The sequence below is a fragment of the Ambystoma mexicanum genome, chromosome 11 (assembly GCF_040938575.1).
Source record: "Ambystoma mexicanum isolate Mex_15411 chromosome 11, UKY_AmexF1_1, whole genome shotgun sequence".
Taxonomy (NCBI): Eukaryota; Metazoa; Chordata; class Amphibia; order Caudata; family Ambystomatidae; genus Ambystoma; species Ambystoma mexicanum.
The window spans coordinates 1017666358-1017689040 of NC_090934.1; the positions used below are offsets into that span (position 1 = coordinate 1017666358).

The 22683-nt window shown below is 45.2% G+C and overlaps 1 protein-coding gene across 1 annotated transcript in view; it reads right to left on the bottom strand.

The window, feature by feature from the left end:
• Nucleotides 1–5792: 5792 nt before the first annotated feature.
• Nucleotides 5793–22683, bottom strand: part of CORO2B (coronin 2B) — a 425059-nt gene continuing 408168 nt past the window's right edge. The window contains exons 11-12 of the mRNA XM_069624239.1: nt 17175–17314; nt 5793–7033 (exon numbers count right to left, since the gene is read on the bottom strand). Coding sequence (XP_069480340.1) covers nt 6905–7033; nt 17175–17314 — 269 coding nt within the window. The 3' untranslated portion in view covers nt 5793–6904. The remainder of the gene's footprint in view (nt 7034–17174; nt 17315–22683) is intronic.

The window sequence follows — 22683 nt, forward strand, 5'->3', positions numbered from 1 at the left end:
CCATCGCTATTGGATCCGGTTCCTGGGGGTGGACAAGTGGGGAAGGATCACCTGGGCGAGGGGTCTTCGGAAGTGGGACACTGAGGGTTGAGATGCAGTATCCCCTTCCCTGTAGCACCTTTTCCCCATCCTACCCTGTAGGATATTTAGAAGCTCTACCCCGCCCCCTTTTCCCGCACGAACACTTTCTTACACTGTAACAGACAACGGACTAACACCGGAGCCGTTTACCTGACATGTCCCAACACACGGGTCAGGGAGACAGGCAATTGACAATAATCACACACACCTGACTACCCTTTACCTTCCCCACAGGGATAAAAGGCAGAGCACGAAAGCACACTTCGGGCAAGGCCGACAGCTACACCAAACCGGCAGTACAAAAGGAAGAAAAGCAGTGAGACCTGGAAGGACAATGAAGGGGGACTTGCCCTTGCCCTTTTCAACTCAGATCCGCAAAGCCTCCAGAAGGGAAATCGTAAGACTGGGAGTTACAGCTGGTGTGTGGAGCAACAGAGGTCGATGGTACACAGGGACCTCCCACTTTGATAACGTAGGCAGAGAGGCAAGCTGGCTACCGTGGTACTATCCTTGACTCCAGAGAACATAGAAGCCAATGGGTTTAGCACAGCCAGTGAGTCGGAGGAAGCTGATATCAAACCAAACAGTTAAGCCCAAGGTTGCAAGTAGCAACATTTTGAATGCAAGAAGAAAGGACTTGTGTGTATGCTTGAACTTTAAAAAAAGCCCAGTTGAGGTCCAGGTGCAGAGGGGTCTGGCGCCATGTTGGTGCTCATTCGAAAGGCTCTGACCAGGACCTGTTTTGTTTGAAAACTACAACAACCCGAAGGCCCTAGGAAAGGGTGGTGTGAAGCGTCAGAGTGGTCCTATAAGGGTCACATCAAATCCCTTATACAATCGAAAGTCTCTGACCCATTGCTAGAGGAAAGCTAGGGGAAGGGAAACCTGCTTTCCACTAAGATTGAGAACTGTGATAATTGTCAAGTGTGAACCCGACAGAGGGATGCCGAAAGAAAGCTAAAGAGAAAGAAACCACGCTTTCTGATAAAACGGACAATACATGAACTGTATTAGGAATACATGAACTGTGTTGAGCAAAGGCTGTATTAAACCAGACCGAGAGAGGCCCATTTTTGTAAGGAGGATCTGAGCCCGGCAAAGGGAGATCCCAGGGGTGAAGAGCAATCGCCAAAAGAACCTTTGTTTGTTTGTCATTGTGAAATCCGAGCAAATAACAATTGCCCAAGGTGCAAGATGACTCAAAGAACATTTGTTTGTCTTTGTGAAACATCACAGGCATTCTAAGGCAAGAGACTTTTTCAAGAAGGAGACTTAGCCTCGGAAGGTTTTTGATATCGTTGAACTCAACTGTGAACATTGTGCAGACGAGGCTATGGAGTATGCTGTGCTCGAGAGTCCTGCCTTGTCCCGTGCTTCAAAGGTGGGGGAGACCCAGCCTTACCATCCTGACCTTTCATTTTGATGAACACATGTCTTTTCTGGTGAACATTATCCAACCCTTTTTTGTAATTTGGTAGTAAGGATTGGCAATAGGTTTTTTAGTAGAGGCCCTTTTTCATTTGACAAGACGCCACTAGGACTGCCTTATTATTTGATGGTTGTAGCTTGCTCCCATCTTGGATTAGGTTTAGATTAGGCATTTATCTCACCCATTATAAAGTTCAATAAACACCCTTGAACTGTGATCTCTTGTGTCTGTCTTTAATGTTGCCACCATGAGTTCCCTACAGTAGGGTCTTCATGTCCTTCCTGAAGTGCAGGATGGAAATACTGCATTGGTAACTTTTTCCAGACACTAGGTGCATAGCACGAAAATGCATGGCTCAGGCTCTAATACTGATATTGTGTTGGCTTGGCAATTGGTAAACCCGCTTTGCAAGTAGAGCCTGCCACGCTGTGCTGGCTGGCATAGTAGGTCCTGGTCTCCTTCGCCCTTGCATCACTTTGTTGCACACATGACTGAAAAGCAGCCTGCACCCAAACATTCTATTGCCACACAATGCCAAACACAATTGGAGGAAACATTGAGCCAGACCCTGATTTGTGGAAGAAAAGGTAGCAAGGGTGTGAGGGGATAAGAGGCGGGGGGAGGCGAGGCTGCAGGAGCCACTGCATGAAGATCTATGGTCTACAGTTCAGAAATGCAGACAATAGTATAATCATAAAATGTCTGTACTCTCCCAGACTCTTAAATGAAGAAGGTTCAAAGTGCATTATTTAATTATCTTGCTATAACTGGCACAGCGTCCCGGGAGGATAGCTCTGCAGCAACAAGACGACACGAAGCAACACAGGTTCGATCCCCGGGTCCATGCTTAGAAACCTCTGGGTCTTAAGCGGGTTATTAATATGCAACTAAGAGACATATTCCTGTAACAGCGCCTCGATGTCCCCGGGCTGTGTGAGCACTTTAAAAATGCAAATAAATAAAATAAAATCAAATAAATAGCTTACGCTGATATTGTGCTCTCTGCGTCTGTCGGATCGACAGACACACTCTCTCTTTCTATGTTGGTGAGAGGCCTGTTGCCAGGTGTGTTTTTACTGGAGCTACCCCAGCCTGTGCTGAGAGCTCTGTAACCAGAGAAACACACATCACTTTTTTGTAAAAGCATTTGCAAAAGAAACGACAAATTGCTGTTTTTAAAATCTTAAAATGTTCCTTTCTGATCTTCACTTCCAGTACATATTTCAATTATAAACAGAATGCTACACTTCTATTAATGAGCAAATTTCATGATCAAAACCTAGAAAAACCATGTACAGTCTTTTCTGATAGGTTATCATTCCAAGATGAACAGTCTAGTACACTCTTATTGTACTTTGTCAAACAAATACTAGGAGAAAGGGGACAGGGAATAAATAAAACCACAGAGCTTTCCAGACTTCTTTACATACCATCAAGGGGATTTTGGAAACATAAATAACCACAGAGCTTTATAATTCACAAGTGTAGGGATTACATCGTCAGATTCGTCACACCACCCTCAAATCTATGCAAGTGCAACACATTGCCCACCCTCAGGAATTCACCCAAGTGCCAACCCTACCTCCGTTCAAAGTTCCTCCCTGATTGAGAGACACGCTACCCCCATGACCCTCCCTCCCGAGTGCAACACCCTGGCCACTTTTCAGTAGTTCTAGAGTCGCATCACAGTTAAACCTCCCAGTAGCTCCAAGGGCCGTACACAGCCTACCTTCAGGATCCTTCTGAGTTCAACACATTGGCTAACACGAGAGTGCCCTGTGTGGGTCTACATCAGGTTAGGCACAAGTAAGAGTAATGAGGAGAGGCAGAGTTTCACCACAGCACAGTAATGGCTGTGCTCCCTGCTCATACCCAGTGGCAAAGGGTACCAGCTTTGTTTAGTAACTCTGAGCTGAATGATCATGATGTGCCCTTGGAAACGCCTGTTATGTCTCCCGCTACCTAATAAATGCGTTGCTCAGTCCTGTTCTCCATGGGTCCTTTGGAGGATGGCCTATGTCACCTGATCAAACAGCTGCTTGATATTATTAAACACCAAAACAGATGTGCACTCCAGCTTCAAATACTTCAAGTCCTAATTAAAGTCAGAGTATTAATTGTTTTATCCCAGAAGGCACTACTTTGTAATCAGACAAAAAATGATCATTTTAAAATAGAATGTGCTTACTTTTCTATTCTTTACACAATTATTTTCTTATATCATTTGAACTTCATTTTTCATCTAACATTTTGTGTTAATTTTTCCGACCTCAGTATTTTTAAAGCTTCGCTATTTTGTCGTTATTTAAATAGAAAATCCAATTAATCGGCTATCATTGAACATTGGTTATTCTTTATCAATATTTCAATTGTTGGTCCCAAATTATTTTTTTACAAATCTTTGTTTGCTTTTTCCAAAGAATCCCAGTTACTTTCTACTTTTGAAAAATCACAGTTGCCTTCCAACTTTTAGCAGTCACATGTAAACATTGAAAACACTGGTTTTGCTATGTGTATTTCTACAGCTTTTTTACACCGTTATGTATTTAGTTTGGTGAGAAATCCAGGGGAAACACTAGTCCAACAGAAATTGCAGCAGATACCATGGGTCTTTTCCCACCTTTTTTTGTTGTTGTTCGAAACAGAAAAAATGCCATTCACAATTAGGGTTGCAGGCTCTCTGATCCCAGCAAAATGGTGATGCAGACTTTCCATCAAGGGTTTTTCCATCAAATTTTTTTCCAACGAAAAAATGTGCATCGAATGCATATTTTTGCATATTTTTGTGTGGTAAAGGGTTCATTTTGTTTGGGGTGTGTTTTTACGTGTTAAAAACGGGGGATTTGGGGGAGACCCCCCCCAAAAAAGAAAACCAATGCATTCGATGCACATTTTTTCATTGGAAAAAATTCCATGGTACTTCCCTCCGATGGAAAAAATGTGAAGCAAAGACATGTAACCAATGGAGTGTATATCACCTAGGGTGGGCGGGATTAGCAAAGGCCCTAGCGACGTCGAGTGTATACACAAAGGAGCTGCAACTCGCTCACCCCAGTGGCCTGCACTGCATTAGCTAAGACAAGGGTCCTTCTGCACAATGGCCATTAGAAAGGGGGATTGCAAGCACATTGACACAGATGCTTGTGGGGACATTGTAGAGGGCGTTATCTTCACGGGCTGCCCTCAAGCCCCGCTCAACAATCTGGGTTCAGGGTGTGCGTGGCCAATTACTATCAGCAAAGGCCTCGCTGCACTTACAGTGTTTTGGCAAGTAGGCTGTAGCCTCTCTTTATAGTGTCCTGGACCACCATGATGGGGGCACTGCGGTCTGAGGACACTTCCCATGAAGAGAGTCTTCTAAGGGCCTACAGCAGTGCTCTGCAACCTTTGGAGAGCCAAAGGTTTTGGACTACAATTGCCATCATCACTAGCCAGCATAGTCAATGGTGAGGAAGCCCACTTTTTGTGGTCCAAAACATCTAGAGGGCCACATGTTGCAGACCCTTGCCCTATAGGAACCCGCATGGCCCCTTAAAGAATTACTACCAGGGAGTGCACAAAACAGCCGCCATCTCCTGGCTGGTGGACTGCCAGTGTGCACCTTCAGGGATCTTTATTGCAAATGGGATTGCCTAATTTGCAAGATGGGCACATCTAAGAGGGAGTGCATGCGCAATGCAGTGATAAAATCACGGCAAAAATGTCGCATGTACAAAAAATAAAAATGTTTTCCAAAAAATAAAGGTGTACCCCATTATACCATTTAAGGGGAGCGGGGGTGTCCCTCCCTCCCCTTAAATAGTATAATGGGTCCGAGGGTTGTGGGGGTGTCCCATGCATCCTTTACATGGATTGCAGCGGCAAAACCACTGCCTTTTTGCTGCGATATTTTGTGTCCACAGCCATTTTTGCAGCGATTTTAACACATGGAACCGTGCACTCTTGTGAATGCACTACCACCACAACAGAGTCTTCGAGCTTTCGTAGTATAGGGAGACCACAATGTCCCATGTGTAATAGCAATGTGCACCCTCTGGGGCCAACAGCAGAGTACGCCATTTGCAAAGGGGGAACTGGTTTAGTAATCTGAACCCTGGTGGGTAACTGGTCACTCGGAGGAGAAGAGCTTGTGGGCCCTGCCATTCGAGCCAAGCACAAGATGGGCGAACGTACCTATCCAGAAACACCTGAAGAAGGACCAGTATCCAGCTGTTAAGTCCTTGGCCACACCTGATGCTTGATAGGACCAGCAACACAATGAATGCCAGAAACAAAGAAGATGAATACTTGTTACTTTTTAGAATTTTAATTTTGTTAAAATAAAAAAATAAAAAGGGCTGACACTGATACGTTCACACTTTGTTTAGTTCTTTGCCAAACACTTTGCACCTTGTCAAACAACCTGCTTAGCCTGCTTAGAATAATGGCAGATGGACTGAGTGTGTTCGAATTCCCATTATTAAGCGGCGTACAACGGTACTCACTTTGCATAGGACAAGCATCGGACACGCCCTGCTCTAGTACTTTCATACTTACAGCGTGCCATAAATATTACATGTCTTTATAAAAAGGTTGCGAGTGTGCCTGTGAGGAGGGTGGAAATGCTGCAGTTCTCCCCATCCACAACCCACCTGCATCATCTGTGAGTATCAAGGGGCGTGGATAAGATAAATCCCCTGGAAAAGAGGGCACCAGGCAACCAAAGAGGAGGGAAAAAGAGAAGAAAAGACAACGCAGGAAGAGTGGCTGCAGAGGGCAAGAGAAGGCAAGATGGACAGCATACAGGATAGAGACTATTGTAAGAAAGCCAGTGCTGCTGAAATGCTGGTAGGGTTTGGGCAGACAAGCCATGTTGGCCCTGACATGGGACTTCCTCTGTCACCCCCCTACTAATGTTGCAGAGCCCACCGGTCTGCGGGAAATGTCCAAATTTCCCAATACACCCGTTCGTCTACATAGATGCATTCATTATGGAACAAACATACAATGAATGAGTTTACAAGGTTTTTTTTTAAGCCTGTGTTGGACTGTCCAAAGCACACAGTGGTTCCATCTCTGCAGCGGTTATTACATGTCATGGTTTCGCTGGCACATGCCCAATATGGCTTCAACTGGATCCATAGCATCTTGATCCGAAAAGGCGTTTATTTTCCTGCGCTTCGAGATATGCACCCAGATGTCACAGAACATACAATGTCTCCCTCACGCAACAGAACACAAGCGCTTGATGGTTCTTCCGAGTGACACGAAAGGTCAGTCAGAACATTCCGTCCAGTGAATAGATTGATGCTCGGCAAAGTGACTTGTTTCTGCTCCTATTCTGGGGTCAGCGTATAAAGTTAAATTAAATTGGCGAAAGCAGACTTTTTATTTACAGAAGGCCCAAGGTGACAGTTATTTTTTGGGGCAGTTCCGCAGGTTTTTCAGCTCAAGTTCCAGCTGTCGAACTCGGACGTCTTTCTGGTTGAGGTCTTCCTTTAGCCGTCGGATCTCATCCTGCTGCCGGAAAAACATTCTAAGAAGCTACAAAAGAAAAGGGGCGATATGGTCAGAAGGGGACAGAGTTATTTCTCAAGTGATCACATGCGCAGTGTGGAATCTTTGTTCTTTTTACAAAAACGTGTACATGTATGGATTACTCATCAAATTGAGATCACAAACAATTGAGATTCAAAGTCAGAAAATAGAATCTTGTGATTATTAATCCTTGATCAATAGATCAACCTGCCTCAGTCACTACTTCTCTGCATTTCAAAGGAGCTGAAAAAGGAAGGTTCCAATTGGAATTTCATAGAAATACATATAACGTTTGATTGCTTTACATCAATAACCACTGTTACACTATGTAGATAAAAACACTTAACACATTGACAAGTATACTTTTTTTTAGGATTCGCCCTCCCGCCCCCCAAATTCATTTGCCCCTTGTGCTTGCTCTCCGCAGATTGTTCTCGTTTGCCATCACCTTGCACGATTTGCTTTGCTGAGCTAAGATAGTTTATTTGAGCAGAGATCCGGAGAGAGGTGCACTTCCCAAAAGGGTCTTGTATTGTCATAGGCAGGCTGTCCGATTATGTACTTGGTTTCACCTTATGGTTGATTCCCCCATCAGGATTATGCGGAACAAGCCTTGGCCACAGGATTCAATATGTTTCTTAAATGAACATTCATACACACCCTTGAGTCTTACTTTGTGTCTTCGGTTTTGATTTTCTAGATCCTCAGATTTGTACATGAACTTTAGGACTGTTAAGCTGCACTAGAGCTAGTCACTTGATGGTTATTACTATACTCCGATCATTAGTACTGTTGCTTCCCTCTTAATGAATTAAGTATTCCGAATGTGGCTAATCACTGCTATCATATTAGCCCTGTGGGTTGGAGATTTAGTTTCTGATCGGTTTCCTGAGGTCTCTTTTGCAGTGCTGTATATATTCATGACTGGTGTAACTTCTTGTCCCTTTTTAAACACCAATATTCTAGCTTCTAGGGGCTGGCTAGAATTGTTGCTGGTAGGCTATCAATGGCCCATCTTAGTTTAGTGCTCGGAGAGCTGTGACGAACCTGGACATTCGTCCCTTCTCCATAGTGGGGAGCCACCCCCCGTAAGGCTATGGAGGTGAGCCCACTCTGCAAGACCATCCCTAGGGTTCTGGGCAGGTGGAACCTCACTGGGAGGGACTCCCCTCTCAGAGACCAGGACTCCTCGACCAATGACGATTGGATCACACAGAGTGTTCACTTTTTTTTACTGGAAGTACCAAAAATCCTTCTTCCTCCCTATTGGCTTTAGGTAATGCTGACGTATGTGCACAGAATAAATACTGAAGCAGTGTGCGACTCCTACGCAGGGAGGAGAATCCACGGTACGCAGAGGTGAGCCTCTGGAAACACATCCTGGAGGGGCAGAGCTACACACAGACGTGGAGCGAGCGGGAACAAAGCCCGCAAGCTGGAGGATATGATGTGAGTGGGTACGCTGACCAAGCAGGAGGCTCGGAACAGGAGGGGAGCGTAGACTGGAAGCAGCCCGTCCTGTCTGGTGACGCGACCACTAGAAGTCAGTGGTGGGTGGGGCGCCCAGCAACAGACATCAAAACCAGAAACAAACAAGGAGCCAGAGCTCCACACAGAGTGCGCAGGACAAGGTCGGACGAGCATGAACAGGGAGGTGAGCGCTCCTGCCGTGAGGACGCCAGTGAAGACAAAATGCTGTGATGTCAGACTGCCAAAATCATTCTCGGTATGAGACAAAGGCCAACCAAAATTAGCCCAAGATCCAGGTAACCTGGAATTAGATTGTTGCAAATATCGCTTGTCATGGCGGAGAAGTCACTGTGAGAGTGAAAGCCAGACAGCATTGAATGGGTATGCAGCGCCTTGCAAAGAGATTGAAAGAAACGAGGGATCTACCTATGAAGTCTGGGGAAGCAGTGTTCAGTATCAGAAAGTGCAGGATTTATATGGACACACGTCTTGTGGACCAGGGAGTTAAAGGAATATGTGTGATATGTATCCTGGCTGGGGAAGCCAATACATGTGTCCAAGTGTTTGAATTGAGAAATAAACCCGCCACATAGTCAGAGGACTTCGAGACGTCCCAGTGCCAGAGTAGGTGGGATAAAAGAGAATACCAGCAAAAGTAATCCTGGAGGGATTTTATACTACTGGCAAAAGTTGATGAATCCTGAAGGAATGTAACCAGTGGTAAACAGCAAATTAGATAAAACAAGGGGAATTGCCCTTTAGTTCCCAGAGAGGGGGGGTAAGAACTGTATACCAATACTCACCTTTCAAATGATAAACGATATACCAGGACTGGATGATATGTAGGGGTATCCTAATTTAACTTTGAGACAGAGTAGTACTCCAAGAACCGGACCAGGCAGAAACGCATGCCAAGGTTGTTCTGCAACCCTCCTTTTCTTTTTAGATAGGTTTTTCTAAAGTGGAAGGGCAAGTTAGGAACTTAGGAATTTGGACTCCATATTTTGGACTACGACGAGCACCCTTAGTTTTTGTTTTAGAAGGCAGTGAATTTCCTTCATAGTGATGGGGCCAGTTAGGCATATTCCTTTTATTTTGAATAAACACTAATATACCATAACCAATTGTTGTCCAAGTCCTCCTCCTGGTTCGCCAAAGAGCCTTCCCACGTTTTGTAGTGAATGGTTAATGTTTCTGCTTTTCCTCCCTTTCTCCCTTTTGCTTTGTCCTCTAGTCATGCGCTGGCCAATCCTCAGCACATTAAGGATATACGCTTGGAAGACATGTCTTTCCGTTTGACGGAGGATCATCTCCTGTCAAGATCGAATGTCCAGATAGTTCATCTGCAGGAGGAGATCCTGCAGGCAAGAAGCATCTGCTCCGGTTTCAATGCCTTTGATGCCCATCGGGCCTTCATGACACTCGCCCTATGCCAACGGAGGACCTCATGTTCAACTGACCTTCAGTGGGAGAAAATCACAGATTCGGTTTGCAGAATGCTTCATACAGATTGAGAAAAATAAAACTCATGAACCGAATAGACGCCCTTAAATTGTCCTCAAGATGCTTAACGATGCTAAGCACATCCCTCATCTCAGCATCGCAGCCAGATGGACAACGCTAGGGGCCTACACTACAGTCCTCACAAAGGTGCCTCAACTGTAGAGGCAGCAGGTAGCCGTAGAAGCAAGCCATGAGAGACGCTCTTCTTGAAAAGCAGAATTTTATTAAAAACGAGTTTCCTCTAGTCAGCCCTACAGATAAGGGGTGTATCGGCCACTTGTACTCCCTAAAAATAGGCAAATACTCCCCAAAAATTAAAATGGGTAGTAAAAATACCCCTCCCCACCCCCAAAAAAATAGGAAACCGATACGTAGAACCTTGTCACCCTCATTTCACCCACACAGCTCTATGGATATGTTTGGGCTAGTAGGGCACGTAGTTAGGAAGAAATACTATTGTTCCTGCCTGATCGGAAGAAGTAAACATGTACCCTTTAATGTGCATGCATAACTAGGTGCAAAGAAATAATTATGACAAAAACATTTGTTTTTCCAGTTAAAACCTATCTTTACTCGCTTATAAAATACGTCCTTCGGGAATCGGACTTACATTTTTACTCCCTAAAAAATAATTTTACCCCCAACTTTAGAAAACAGGGAGTAAAATACTCCCACTTCCAAATCTTACCCGGAGCACTGCCTCTAGTCAAGGTTTGGACAGGTTTTACTGTTCACATCACTGATACCTAGTTTCCACTCTTAATTCACACTCACTTATCTGTCATTTTGAGGGGCCTGCAACCTTTGGCTGTCCAAGATGTTTTGGGGTAAAACTCCCATCAGCCTTAGCCGGCATAGTAATGCTGATGGATTATGGGAGTAGAAGGCAAAACACTAGGAGAGCTGCAGATTGCAGACGCCCATCTTAGATTAAGCCGTTTTTACAAGCCATCCAGTACAGCTTTGTCAACAGCCCTTCATTATTCCATTACTGCATTCCCCATATCTTTTCCTATAATTGTTGCTTATGGTCAGGCCAGTTTTTAATCAATATCTTTTCATCTAAACGAGGTTGGGGTGCATGTTTCTGTGAAGGTGCTTCTCCGCTCTGCTACTTCTTGACTATCAATAATGGAGTAGGGTGCACATGTGCAGCAAGGACAGGCCAAGCTCAAGACCTCCACAGACGTAGACCTCATGAGGTCCAGGCCAGAGCCAGGCACATGCCTGCATTGGCAAAGTGGGCCACTCTATTTGACCCCACCTCCCAATGCATCTGCCTGTTCACCAGCTGGGGTGACTTCAGACAAGTGGCCCACACATACGAGGGCATAAACAAAAATAGAGGGTGCGTCAACCACTATCGTTCAATCTGAAACGCAGAAAGTATGTACTTAATTAAAGTATCCATACATATTGAATGTATGTGCCACGACAGAGTGCAATCTACACTTTATTAGGCGTTGTAGCAAAGAGTGGGTGTGACTCAAAAGTGGTGTTGGCCTAGGTCACTGAAAGGACCAGTATGTGGTTTGATGCGGCCCCTACAACTCAGCGCCACTCAGTGGGAGAACCACTTCTAGCTCTGGGTCCTACGATTTTGAAAAAGCTCACAAGTTCCCTATTTCAGACCAGTTATTCCACATTAGTCATTAAAAAATGTTCTCTATCCGATTTTCTTTTGCTTAATTATGGTCACAGCAGCACCTTGAGGCGGTCTAGTTTGTGGGAGAATGTGATACATGTATACATTCAATCAATATTATTTCAGTATATAGAACAATTAAACTATCTACAATGGAGGATTTTTTGTTTGGTGCACAACCGCATGGACTACTACAGACAATAAGGCAAGTGTAAGTAAAATGATTTACCCAGGATCACAATTTGCTCTAGTGCTGGAGCTGGAATTGGACCATAGCCCCCTCTAGCAAGTGTAAGTAAAATGATTTACCCAGGATCACAGCATTTGCTCTAGTGCTGGAGCTGGAATTGGACCATAGCCCCCTCTAGCAAGTGTAAGTACAATGATTTACCCAGGATCACAGCATTTGCTCTAGTGCTGGAGCTGGAATTGGACCATAGCCCTCTCTAGCTTTACACCAATGGATAATGAAATGTGTATAGTCGTCTTTCAAGAGCTCACTTAGTTCTCTGGATGCAACCCAGCAGACTTTCAAATCACAATCATCATATGTGGAGCCAACCATTTTAAAAGAGGCGATACAGCAACTTGCTTGGCAAAATGTGTAATTCAATTCTAATGGGGACAGGAACAGGAAAAACCAGTGTGCGCGTCAGCAACAGTATTAGCTAATCCAACAAAATGTATGGATTAAAAAAAAAGTGTTGTTCTCCATAGCTACGCCAATTTAGGAAAAGAAAAACACTCAATTTCTAGGTCAATATCAATGGGCCCCAATAAATGAACAAGCAGTCCTCCTGTATCAGAAGCTGGGAAACTTGCCAAGCAGGTATTACAGACATATTTGAATAGGGGCAATAAACTGTACTTGGAAAACAATTAATTAATTAATTCACTATCGTCTTACTGGTCTTGCCAGGTCACAAGCGTTACTGGTCTTGGATCAGCAAAATGCATATTTGCTGAAGCCGCAGGACTTGTGTTCGCTTTGGTGTTTTCTACACCCAGCAGCTGCGCCAGCGTAATTAGTGGTGCAAGATGACTTGTAGGACAAAAAGTCAGTGGATAATCCCAAAATGGAAGACACAGCACACCAGGCCTTCACATCCTGCCCACAGCCTAAACTCCCATGGCTCCATGCGCCTGGACTTCAGCTCTGGCACAAGCGCACTAGGGGGCTTGCCAAACCACCACCTCTCCACCCCCACAGCCCTCCTCACGCCAGTCATGCAACATCTAGAATTGCTCCCTTGTCATTTTTTGGCAAACCAACAGTGTCCATGCTCCCAGCTCTCCACGACCAACCTCGTAGTGATCTCCACAGAGTGTGAACCCAACAAGAAGTGTGTCTAAGGGATTTGTGGAGTGAGGTTACGAGTTTTCAGAACTCAAACAGGAGGAGCTCCGTGGATCTCCATCCTGTCAACTTGCCATTTTTACCACACCTCGCTCAACCTAGGGCAACATGAATTTCCAGAAGGTCCCATAATCAGTTATCAGTTACTCATAAATTGAATACATAGGGCCATGATGGCCAATCGGTTGCTTATGAAAAACTAATTTAAACATTCCATCATTGAGCATTCTTTAACGGCAGATTGTAGTAATTGGGGTCAAAGGTCAGTGACTGGTTAAATCTAGAGCTTTCTCTCTCCAGATCAGAAGCCAAATACCAATTAAATTCAGACTAATAACTATTAATTTGATGACCAACAAAGAAGTCAATGCTTGCTAAGCCAAAACATTAGTCTACACAGACAATGGCTATCAAATGGGTGTCATCGTCAAAGGTGCCTAGACTCAATAACCTTGACATCTATGGCGTACGTGATCATTGGGTAACTGTAGTAGGTATATACCACTATGACATGAATACTCATTGGTTAATCTCAATACCATTTGACCCCAAATTCATGAATACTCACTTGATGGGGATCACTGTAAATATCTTTGTGATGAGTAAATTAAAGCTTCAAAGACTAATTGACTCAATCAAAGACCTATTTTCATTTATGTCAAAACAACCCACAGTGATGGATTCTCTTGGACTACTGAGGCTGTCCAGCAGGCACTAACCTCTTAGAGGTCTGTGAGTAAGGAGGTCAACCAATGAGTACTAATGTGATTTAGGTCTAAGATCCCTCAGTCTAGGGATCTTTCAGTTACTTAAGGAGAGAGGTCCGTTGCCCGCGCTCATGCAGTGACTGTTCAAGGTAAAAACCTCCTCCGATGGTCATACCTGGATCCATAAAGTTGAACTTTCAGACAGAGATGCAGGGAGGAAGAGTGTAAAAACAAAGCCAGCACACATGATTCTGATTCTAGCCGCCATCACACAAGCCTCCCAATTACATTTTAGGGATTTGAGGATTGAGGTTATTTAAAGGCCATTAAGTGTTGTGGCGAATCAGAAGTAGGAAGCGAACTGAGGGATGTCAGATTCCGGGTGCTTTATTTAACTAAAAGAAAAATACCCAGCTGTCCCTACTGCTCAGAGGGATTTCCCTACCAATGAACTAAAACTAAAGGTACTTGTCTATTGTCAATGTAAGAAATGATGGTCCTCATTCCAAAACCTATCCAATATCTGCCTATCACTTTAATAAAACAGACAATTAGTCCAGAACCCTGGTCTCTCAGTTCAGGCTTTATCCAGCCAATGTGATTGGGATCACTCCCAGGGCAGTGTCCACAGTTCACTAAAGAAATATTCTTACCATTCACCAAAGCCAACTCCTTAAGTCTTTCATTACACTCCTCATAGAAATGTGGACGTCTCTGCATAAACATAATGTCTCTCGTCTTTTATGGGGAGAGAGGATTTCCTTCCTCCATGTCCACCAATTTGGCCCTTTTCTTTCCTCACCTTTCCTCTCCTATGTGGGAGTCTTGACCAGACGCATTGAACCCTCCAGCTCCTCTTTCATATCAGTTGTATAAAGTTCCTTGTTTTCCCAGAGCTCTCCAGACCCACCTGGGTTTTTCTCTGTCTTCATTTTTGTGGTCCGATTATTGGCTTCTGACAATATTCATAACTCTGGCTTTTTGGACTCGTGTTGTGTTTTGTTTTTCTCCCTCCTTACTGGGCGGCCCTGGTACCTTCTTGGATGTCAGGGGTGCTCCATCGGGATAGGGGTGCATGTGGAGTTATTGCTCTTTCCTCGCGTTCGCTTCTTGGATTCCCGTCTTGGCAGCGTCGTCAGTCCTTTTACTCCTAACGCAGATTTCGCTCCTCCGATCTCTGTTCTGGTCTTGGTGTTCATTTCAGGGCCCACCACGGCTTCAACATGGTCACGCCACCAGGTAAGGTGGTTCTTCAATCCCCAGTCTCCTTCACGGCAGTATCGCCATGTTTGGCATCTCTCTTGATCCGCTCTGCTGTTCCACGCTACCACTCCAGGGCGTATGCTCGTCAGACATTTGCCTCGGCGTAGGACTCCTCTTCCTCCATTTGAGCTTCTTCGTCTCTATTAACATCGCTGCCCTTCAAAGTGGCATGTTGTTCTTCACCAGCTGCTAAGCCCAACGTGATTCCTTACCTTGAGGCAAAGATATAGAGGCAATGTCATTATGTTTTGAATGCCACACAGAGAGGGCATCCATCTCTTCCACTCCCATATATGCTGACAGGGTGTTCTTTATAGGGAGTTCCTTATGGGATAGGGAGTCCTTGTCCCCTAGAGGGGGTCCCTCCCAGTGAGGTCCTGCTTTCTGAGACCCCCTAGGGAGGGTCTTGCTTAGCGGGCTCATCTGCCTAGCATCAACGGGGGTGGCTACTCCCTCAGAAGATGGGACGAATTTACCAGATTCGTCACAATGTATAAAGACATACATGGATTAGGCTTGGTAGTATAGGCCAATCTTGTCAACTCCACCCATGATATACTTGCAGGTAGACACTACACCAAAGAGAAGGAGGGCAGAGAACAGCAGGCTTGGCTACTTATTGGACCTTACAGTGTCTATCCATTCCACCACGGGTGGCAATGTGTACACAATCATTCATCCCAGAAATAATCCTTACTTTCATTCTGCCAAACTGCCCAAACCTGCGTTGACCTCTCTCTCTCTCTCTCTCTCTCTCTCCATATTTTTTTTAATGTAACTTTTAGGCTGGCCATTAACATAATGTGAGTATTGACAAATGGAACATTTGACATTGGTGGACAGAGACTGGCCGACTGCTAAGCACTACCTGGTCTGCCAGATGTCCCTCTGCAGCTTAAGCACATCCAAAACGTCAACCACTTCTCTTCCACCAATTCTTCGAGCTAATTTCTAATCTTTCACAGAACCTCCTACAACGTCTCCGTATTGTGCTACTGTTAGGCTGGGCTAATACCTTGGTTAGGTCTAGTCCCAACAACTAAAGTGTTATCCTGGAAAGAGCAAAAATAAAATGAAGTATAACTGCATATGCTTACAGAACTGCTCCCCCCGGATGAACACCATCATGATTGACAGTACGACAAAAAACATGCATTGCTGAATTGTTGTGGGGCTACCCCCTGGTGCATGCTCCAATTCACTAGCGCATGGAATTCTTGCACTAGTGTGGGAAGAACTACTGGAATGGTGGGGTACTCGGCACTACAGCCGCACAGCACAGTGCCTACCACATCTCAGAGCCGAGTCTGGTCCAGTCGAAAGTTTCTCTAAAGACCTCACCAGGCTGTGTGCTGGCATTGATTGCCCCCATCGTGGTAGGTACCCTCAGACCTTTGACAGACCGAGCAAGCACAAATGTCTAAATGCCCCCGGGAATCTAACCAGCATCTGCCTGCGTGCCATGGTGGTATGACTTTGGGTGAAGGTGCAATCGTCACTTCAAGCTCTTCCACCCCCTCTTTAGGGACTAGAGGTCCAAGCTTTCCTCCCAGAGTAAAGGCCCCTCTACATCCCAACAGGCCCAAAAGGTCTGCTAAGCCACCATAACAAAATGCCACCGGGCACTGCATGCCCATTTTGGGTGGCTAGTGCTTCACTGCATGATCCCCAATGGCAACGTGGGCAACGTGCCGCCATGCCAACCATGGATCTCACTATTACCAATGCACGTGCGTTAGGGGAGAGCCTACTCATTTGGTATGGCAGAAGGGAGTAACACATCCCTTTCTGTAACGCCATTCTGCACAGCTTGCACTGCACACAGCACTGTGTGCAGTGTTTGGAATGCAGCCCCATGCCTTTATTCTTAACACAACCTCTCTTTCCTGTCATTACCAAGGCTCTTTCAATCGGGTTCGGACTGGCCAATAGGACAGTACTGCAATTGCCGAAGGACAGGCCAACGGTGGGCCAGTGTGAGGGCTTGGCCAACTATGCCGCCAATGTTGATCAATGCTACTGACCCAATATTCTGTGAAATGCACAATTTGCCAGCTACTGTCACAAAAATGTATCCCACGGAACAAGTTAAACAGTTTTTGAAAGTTGATAAATTGTGAATGTGGGCCACTGTTTGGTGCCAATCTGACAAGAGATCAAATGTGTGGAAATCAAAAAGCGGGTGCAACGGCTTTTGCTCACCTCATTTTCTGTCCTAGGTGGGACATTTTCTAGTAAATCGATTCCATTCACCACAACGCGCTTCTTTTCTTTAATGGGTGCCTTAAAAATCACCTTCACGTCCTTCTTGTAACCTTCTTTGAGTGACATCAGAACGGGATCTGGGAACGGGAAGAAGCGATTAGAAGGAGCCTCTATTCCAACCGCTGCTCCTTCACAGACACAGAGCATGCACTGCAAAGGGCGTTGAAGAAGATGGTTCAAGCTTATTAGAGCCACTCACACACACACACACACACCTGCTATTGTGAACCCAAGGCAGAAGTTAACTAGCGAGCTGATAAGACTCCTTATGGGTCTTTTAATGTATGTGCCTTAAATCCAACGGGTCTACATTTCCCTTCTGCTATCGTCCCAATTACATGGGGGTTCTCAGGGAGGATAGCTCAGCGGCAACGTGCTCGCCTTGGAAGCAAGACACACGAAGCACCATAGGTTCGATCCCCGGGTCCCCGCTTGGAAACCTCTGGGTATTAAGCATGTTATAAATAACCTATCATATCATATAATGTATCGTCTTAGGTTTGGAACAATACTCCACTCATCAATTACATTTCTGGATTAATTTGAAAGACACATTTTGAAACACATACTTGTTATTCTGTTTGGGCATACAGCAGTCTCAGAACCCTGTCATCAGCAGCTACTTGCTCCCATTTCCTTTTTGGAAGCCATTTTGAATGACGCCCACCATTTCTTCCCAAATAAAATGGAAGAGAGGTAGCCTTGTGACTCCAAAATACAGCATCACTGTTACATGCAGGCTTTGTGTTATTGCCAACGACTAATGTCACTAAGCTTTAGAGAATAAAGGATACGCGGCAGCTTGATTGCATCCTTTACTAACCCACTCACCCTTCTACTTTCCACTTTTTACTACACACATTGTTGCACCACGCGCACATTACAGGTGAACACCAGCTAGTTCCCCCCTCTTTCGCCTGCACACACTAACACCATGTGAACACCACACCTCCCCAACTAACTTGTCACACACACCCTCTAGTAACCGCCTGGCCACATGCCTGGGTTGCACACACCATCTTCCCATGCCACCTAAGCTCCTCTCATGCTCTGTCCATTTCGTCCAAGCTCTTCAGAGTGTCACGTGATCTCATTTCCTCACATTATTTTCCAACGGACGTCCAACCTGCCATGTGCCTTCAAGCTCCTCAGACCTGTTCAGTGGGCTGCCAGGCTGGTCCCACTCTGCATCAGTGCCACACAATGTTTGCCAATGTGTACTGAACTCCTCCACTGACCACCATTGCCAAGCACCACGCACTGGCCATCCATGTGCTCCGATCTCTGCTTAGAATGGCCAATGAGGGCTGTGCGACGACCATGGCAAGGGCTTAGACGTAGAAGGCACCCTCCTCGCCCCATGTGCGTAGGCCGGCTCCTAGTCCCTCTCAGACTGTCGCATCTTGACTACCTGCCAAAAGATGTCGGTGGAGGGATCTAGTGTAGGAAAAGGTTACATAAACATGTTGGGAGAGGCTTGGAGAGACCAGCGGGAACTCTGAAACAAGCATTCCAGGGGCCACCTCAGAACTAGGAATTGTTGATAGGACCTTAACAGACAAGCAGACGAGTGACAGAAATAACAGTGTCAACGTTTTAACAGGCTGGCAGCGGCGGGGACGACGTGGAGTAAGTCGCAGGTGGAGTTGTTGCAGTGTTGTGGGAAAGTCTGGGCAGTGCCTCCCTGGAGTCCAGCACAGGGGTGTTGCTAGGCCTGGAAAAGACCTGGGGCTACGCTGATGTCGAAACTGTTGGGACTGGGGGCTAGCTAGCCTTTTGGTTGTAACTCCTGAGATTCTATCCGGGGCTACAACCAAAAGATCAGGGGCTATAGCCCCCTCAGCCCCCCCTAGCAACGCCTCTGGTCCAGCATAATATCAGAGTTGATTACACTGCCTAGCCAGCTCAGTATGCCTGTGCAAGTACCTGTTATGTGTAATGGAGATCCCAAAACACTTAGTTATCACACACACATGTGCCCCGAACAGGCTTATATTCATAGTCATGATATCAGTGCCGTCATTTCCTGTATTCAGGCACCGATAGCTTTTTCACATGTCACTGCGCCCAATTGTTCCACGGCTGATTACCACTTCCTTTTCAATCAAAGCGTCATTTGTGTATTTCATCTAATCACTTTCACATGTCCTAATACTAGTTATTTCATATTTTACAGTATACATCATTCATATACAACTTGTCCACTTCCACACTAATCGGATATCATTTCTGTCGCTGATGTAACTGTCCCATTTAGTCTGATTCCAATGATTCTTATAGGATCTTGTCCCATGTATTGTCCATTTATCACAGTTCATAGATCATATCAGATATGTTCTCACGATCCTACAGCAGAACCCATTTGCCATGCACCTATACCAAGGTTGCAACTATACTTTATATACCATATATCTGATTCCATGAAACACATAACATGTCATACACCCCTTAATACACTAAATACCATACACTTGTTAGCTTACATATTTGTGGCCAGATTTGATGGCTCAATTTATTGTCCATTACAGTATATTATTGCTTTTCAGTAATTGTATTACAAATATAATAAAATGGCTTTATGATATGGGTATAGTTCTTCCTTAATGTGGTTGGTAACTCTTCCTTTTCTTTATCTATGAATCGTCATATCTGCGGATAGTAGGGCTTTAGAGGAAGTAACTTCTGCTTTGATTTGCACTCTTGCTCGACTATCGCTTGCCAAAATATTCTTTTTTTGGTGGATTTTTAAAATTAACTCTGTATTCGTACACTCTTCTCCCCCCACCTGATCTAATTCAAAGCGCGATGGCACACGATAGTCTTGCTTTTAATGATGCCAAGACAGAACATACTCTTGTTGGGTACTCATCGAAGGTGTTTCATACAAGAAACGCCTCCGATTCATACAAGAACTTTACTACTGCGGATTGCATTATCTCAGTTCTCACGAAGGTCAAAACATTGGTTGTCTACCTAGATTCTACTCTTTCTATGAATGATGAGGGTAATGCTGTGATGTCTTCTTCTGCATATTACTTAAAATTGCTCTGTCGTGTTAGGCTCCCTTTATCTTTGATGATAGCTCTGCTACGCTTTCTCGCACAATACTTGGTGCACAAATGGACTACTGTGGCGGTCGTTTTGTAGGCAGCACTCAGATGAACATTATTAAACTTCAAGTATTGCAGAATGGGGCTGTGAGGATTGATGCTCATCTTAATTGAATGGCACATATCACATCTGTTGGTAGAGCGTTGCATTGGTTACCGATTAAAGAGCGCTTGAATTTTAGGGTGCTTACCATCACCCATAAATGCATATTCAGTAAAAGTCCAGCAAATGTATAACTAAAGGCAGCTTGCTGAGATCCTGTCAGAGTAATCTGCTTACGGTGCCTCGTCTAAAGCTTGGGAGGGCCGGCAAATAGTCTTTCAATATGGAATGAATTGCCCATTTCTATAAGATTGGACTCCCCTCTCTTATTCAAGAAATCAAACAAAACGGGTGCATGTGCTCCATTTCATAGATCTGGGCGTCATCCTGGTTCACTAGTGACAGGGAGCTTAGACTAACCAAAGTGGATGTTATCCAAAAAAGGTACAGTCTCAAAACAAAGACGGACAGCCTTTTGGGCACCAGTATGGAACCTACTAGAGTAGATTAATTTCAAACCTGCACCCGTCATGACTTAATTGCTCACACATCAACCCACTACTGTCCAAAGGCCGGCCCTGCTCCGATTCTCACAATATTGACACCCCCTGTGTATGCTCTTCTCCTTCGCCTCTGGACATGGATTCTATGGCATGACCAGAGGCGAGTATTACGGATTTACGTGATTTTTTGTTGCAGAAAAATCTGCGACGGAAAAGTTTGCATGAAAAATGTGCTTACCACAAAAGATGCATACATTTCCCATGCAAATATAATTTTACAAAACCTACAAAACCCACACCCCCAAAACCCCCCCACCCACGCCCCCAACAAACGCACACCCTACTTACCTTGTAAAACGCTCTGTGTCCCTGCGACGCCAGTTCCCCTTCACTTCTGTGATTGGGAACCGGCGTCGCAGGGTCCTTTTCTTTTTTTTTGGGCAGCTGCAGGGGTTTCCCCCCGCAACCCACGCTCACTATACTGTGTAGTATAGTGCTATAGTGAGCAGGGTGTTGAGGGGGACACCACCGCAGCCCCCGTTTTTGTTTCCCTCGGGAGTGCTGCGGGTGTTTCCCCACGCAACCCCCCACTCACCATACTGTATGGTGAGCAGGGTGTTGCGGGGGACACCCCCGCAGCCCCACCTGTGGTTTTTTTTTAAATGCATACCACCAAAAGTTCGAACTTTTGTATAGGTCGGACCGTTTTTTGCGGTCATTTCTTCCTATTCCGAGTATTACAGTCTCTTCGACTTCCCTAATCTTGGATCAGCAAACGAAACACAAACCAACTAATATGTGCATACAATTTAGGGTGGTGAGACTTGCGGTTTGGCACCAACACTGTGTGACTCCATAGAAAAATCAATATTCCCAAGAATCCTTTTCCTCCTTTCATGACGCCACCATTTTCCTTACTGATCAGTTACAAGATAATGCACCTTTTTTTTATAGCCCCAAAACACTACATTTTGGTTGTTTGCTTTGAATGTATCAAAGGAAAAATGAAGAATACTTTTTTGGACGTAAAGTCCCTTACAGGCACATTGTACTTTTATACCATGGATTCCGGTGAGGCGGAACCCAGATCATCTGACATAGGATGGCTCTAGTGCTTCAAAAGACCAGCTCGGCAAGCACTGTCGAAACCACTGCTTTGCTGACGTATCTCCTGAGGGCCATCGCGGACGCAGTCAGCCAGGACTAGGAAGCTTCTGGCATCCCCAATGTGAGGTTGCCATATATTGCAAACCCAAGAAGGACCTAGTGCACTTCCTGCTTCCGCCGGGACTAGGAATCAAACAAACAAAGGGGCTATTCTAGTGAGCTTCTGGCATCCCCAATGCGAGGTTGCCATATATTGCAAACCCAAGAAGGACCTAGTGCACTTCCTGCTTCCGCCGGGACTAGGAATCAAACAAACAAAGGGGCTATTCTAGTGAGCTTCTGGCATCCCCAATGCGAGGTTGCCATGTATTGCAAACCCAAGAAGGACCTAGTGCACTTCCTGCTTTTGCCGGGACTAGGAATCAAACAAACCAAGGGTCTATTCTAGTGAGCTTCTGGCATCCCCAATGCGAGGTTGCCATGTATTGCAAACCCAAGAAGGACCTAGTGCACTTCCTGCTTTTGCCGGGACTAGGAATCAAACAAACAAAGGGGCTATTCTAGTGAGCTTCTGGCATCCCCAATGCGAGGTTGCCATGGATTGCAAACCCAAGAAGGACCTAGTGCACTTCCCGCTTCTGCCGTGCAAGGATTCTGCACAGTTCTGGAACCTGTGACCCTCA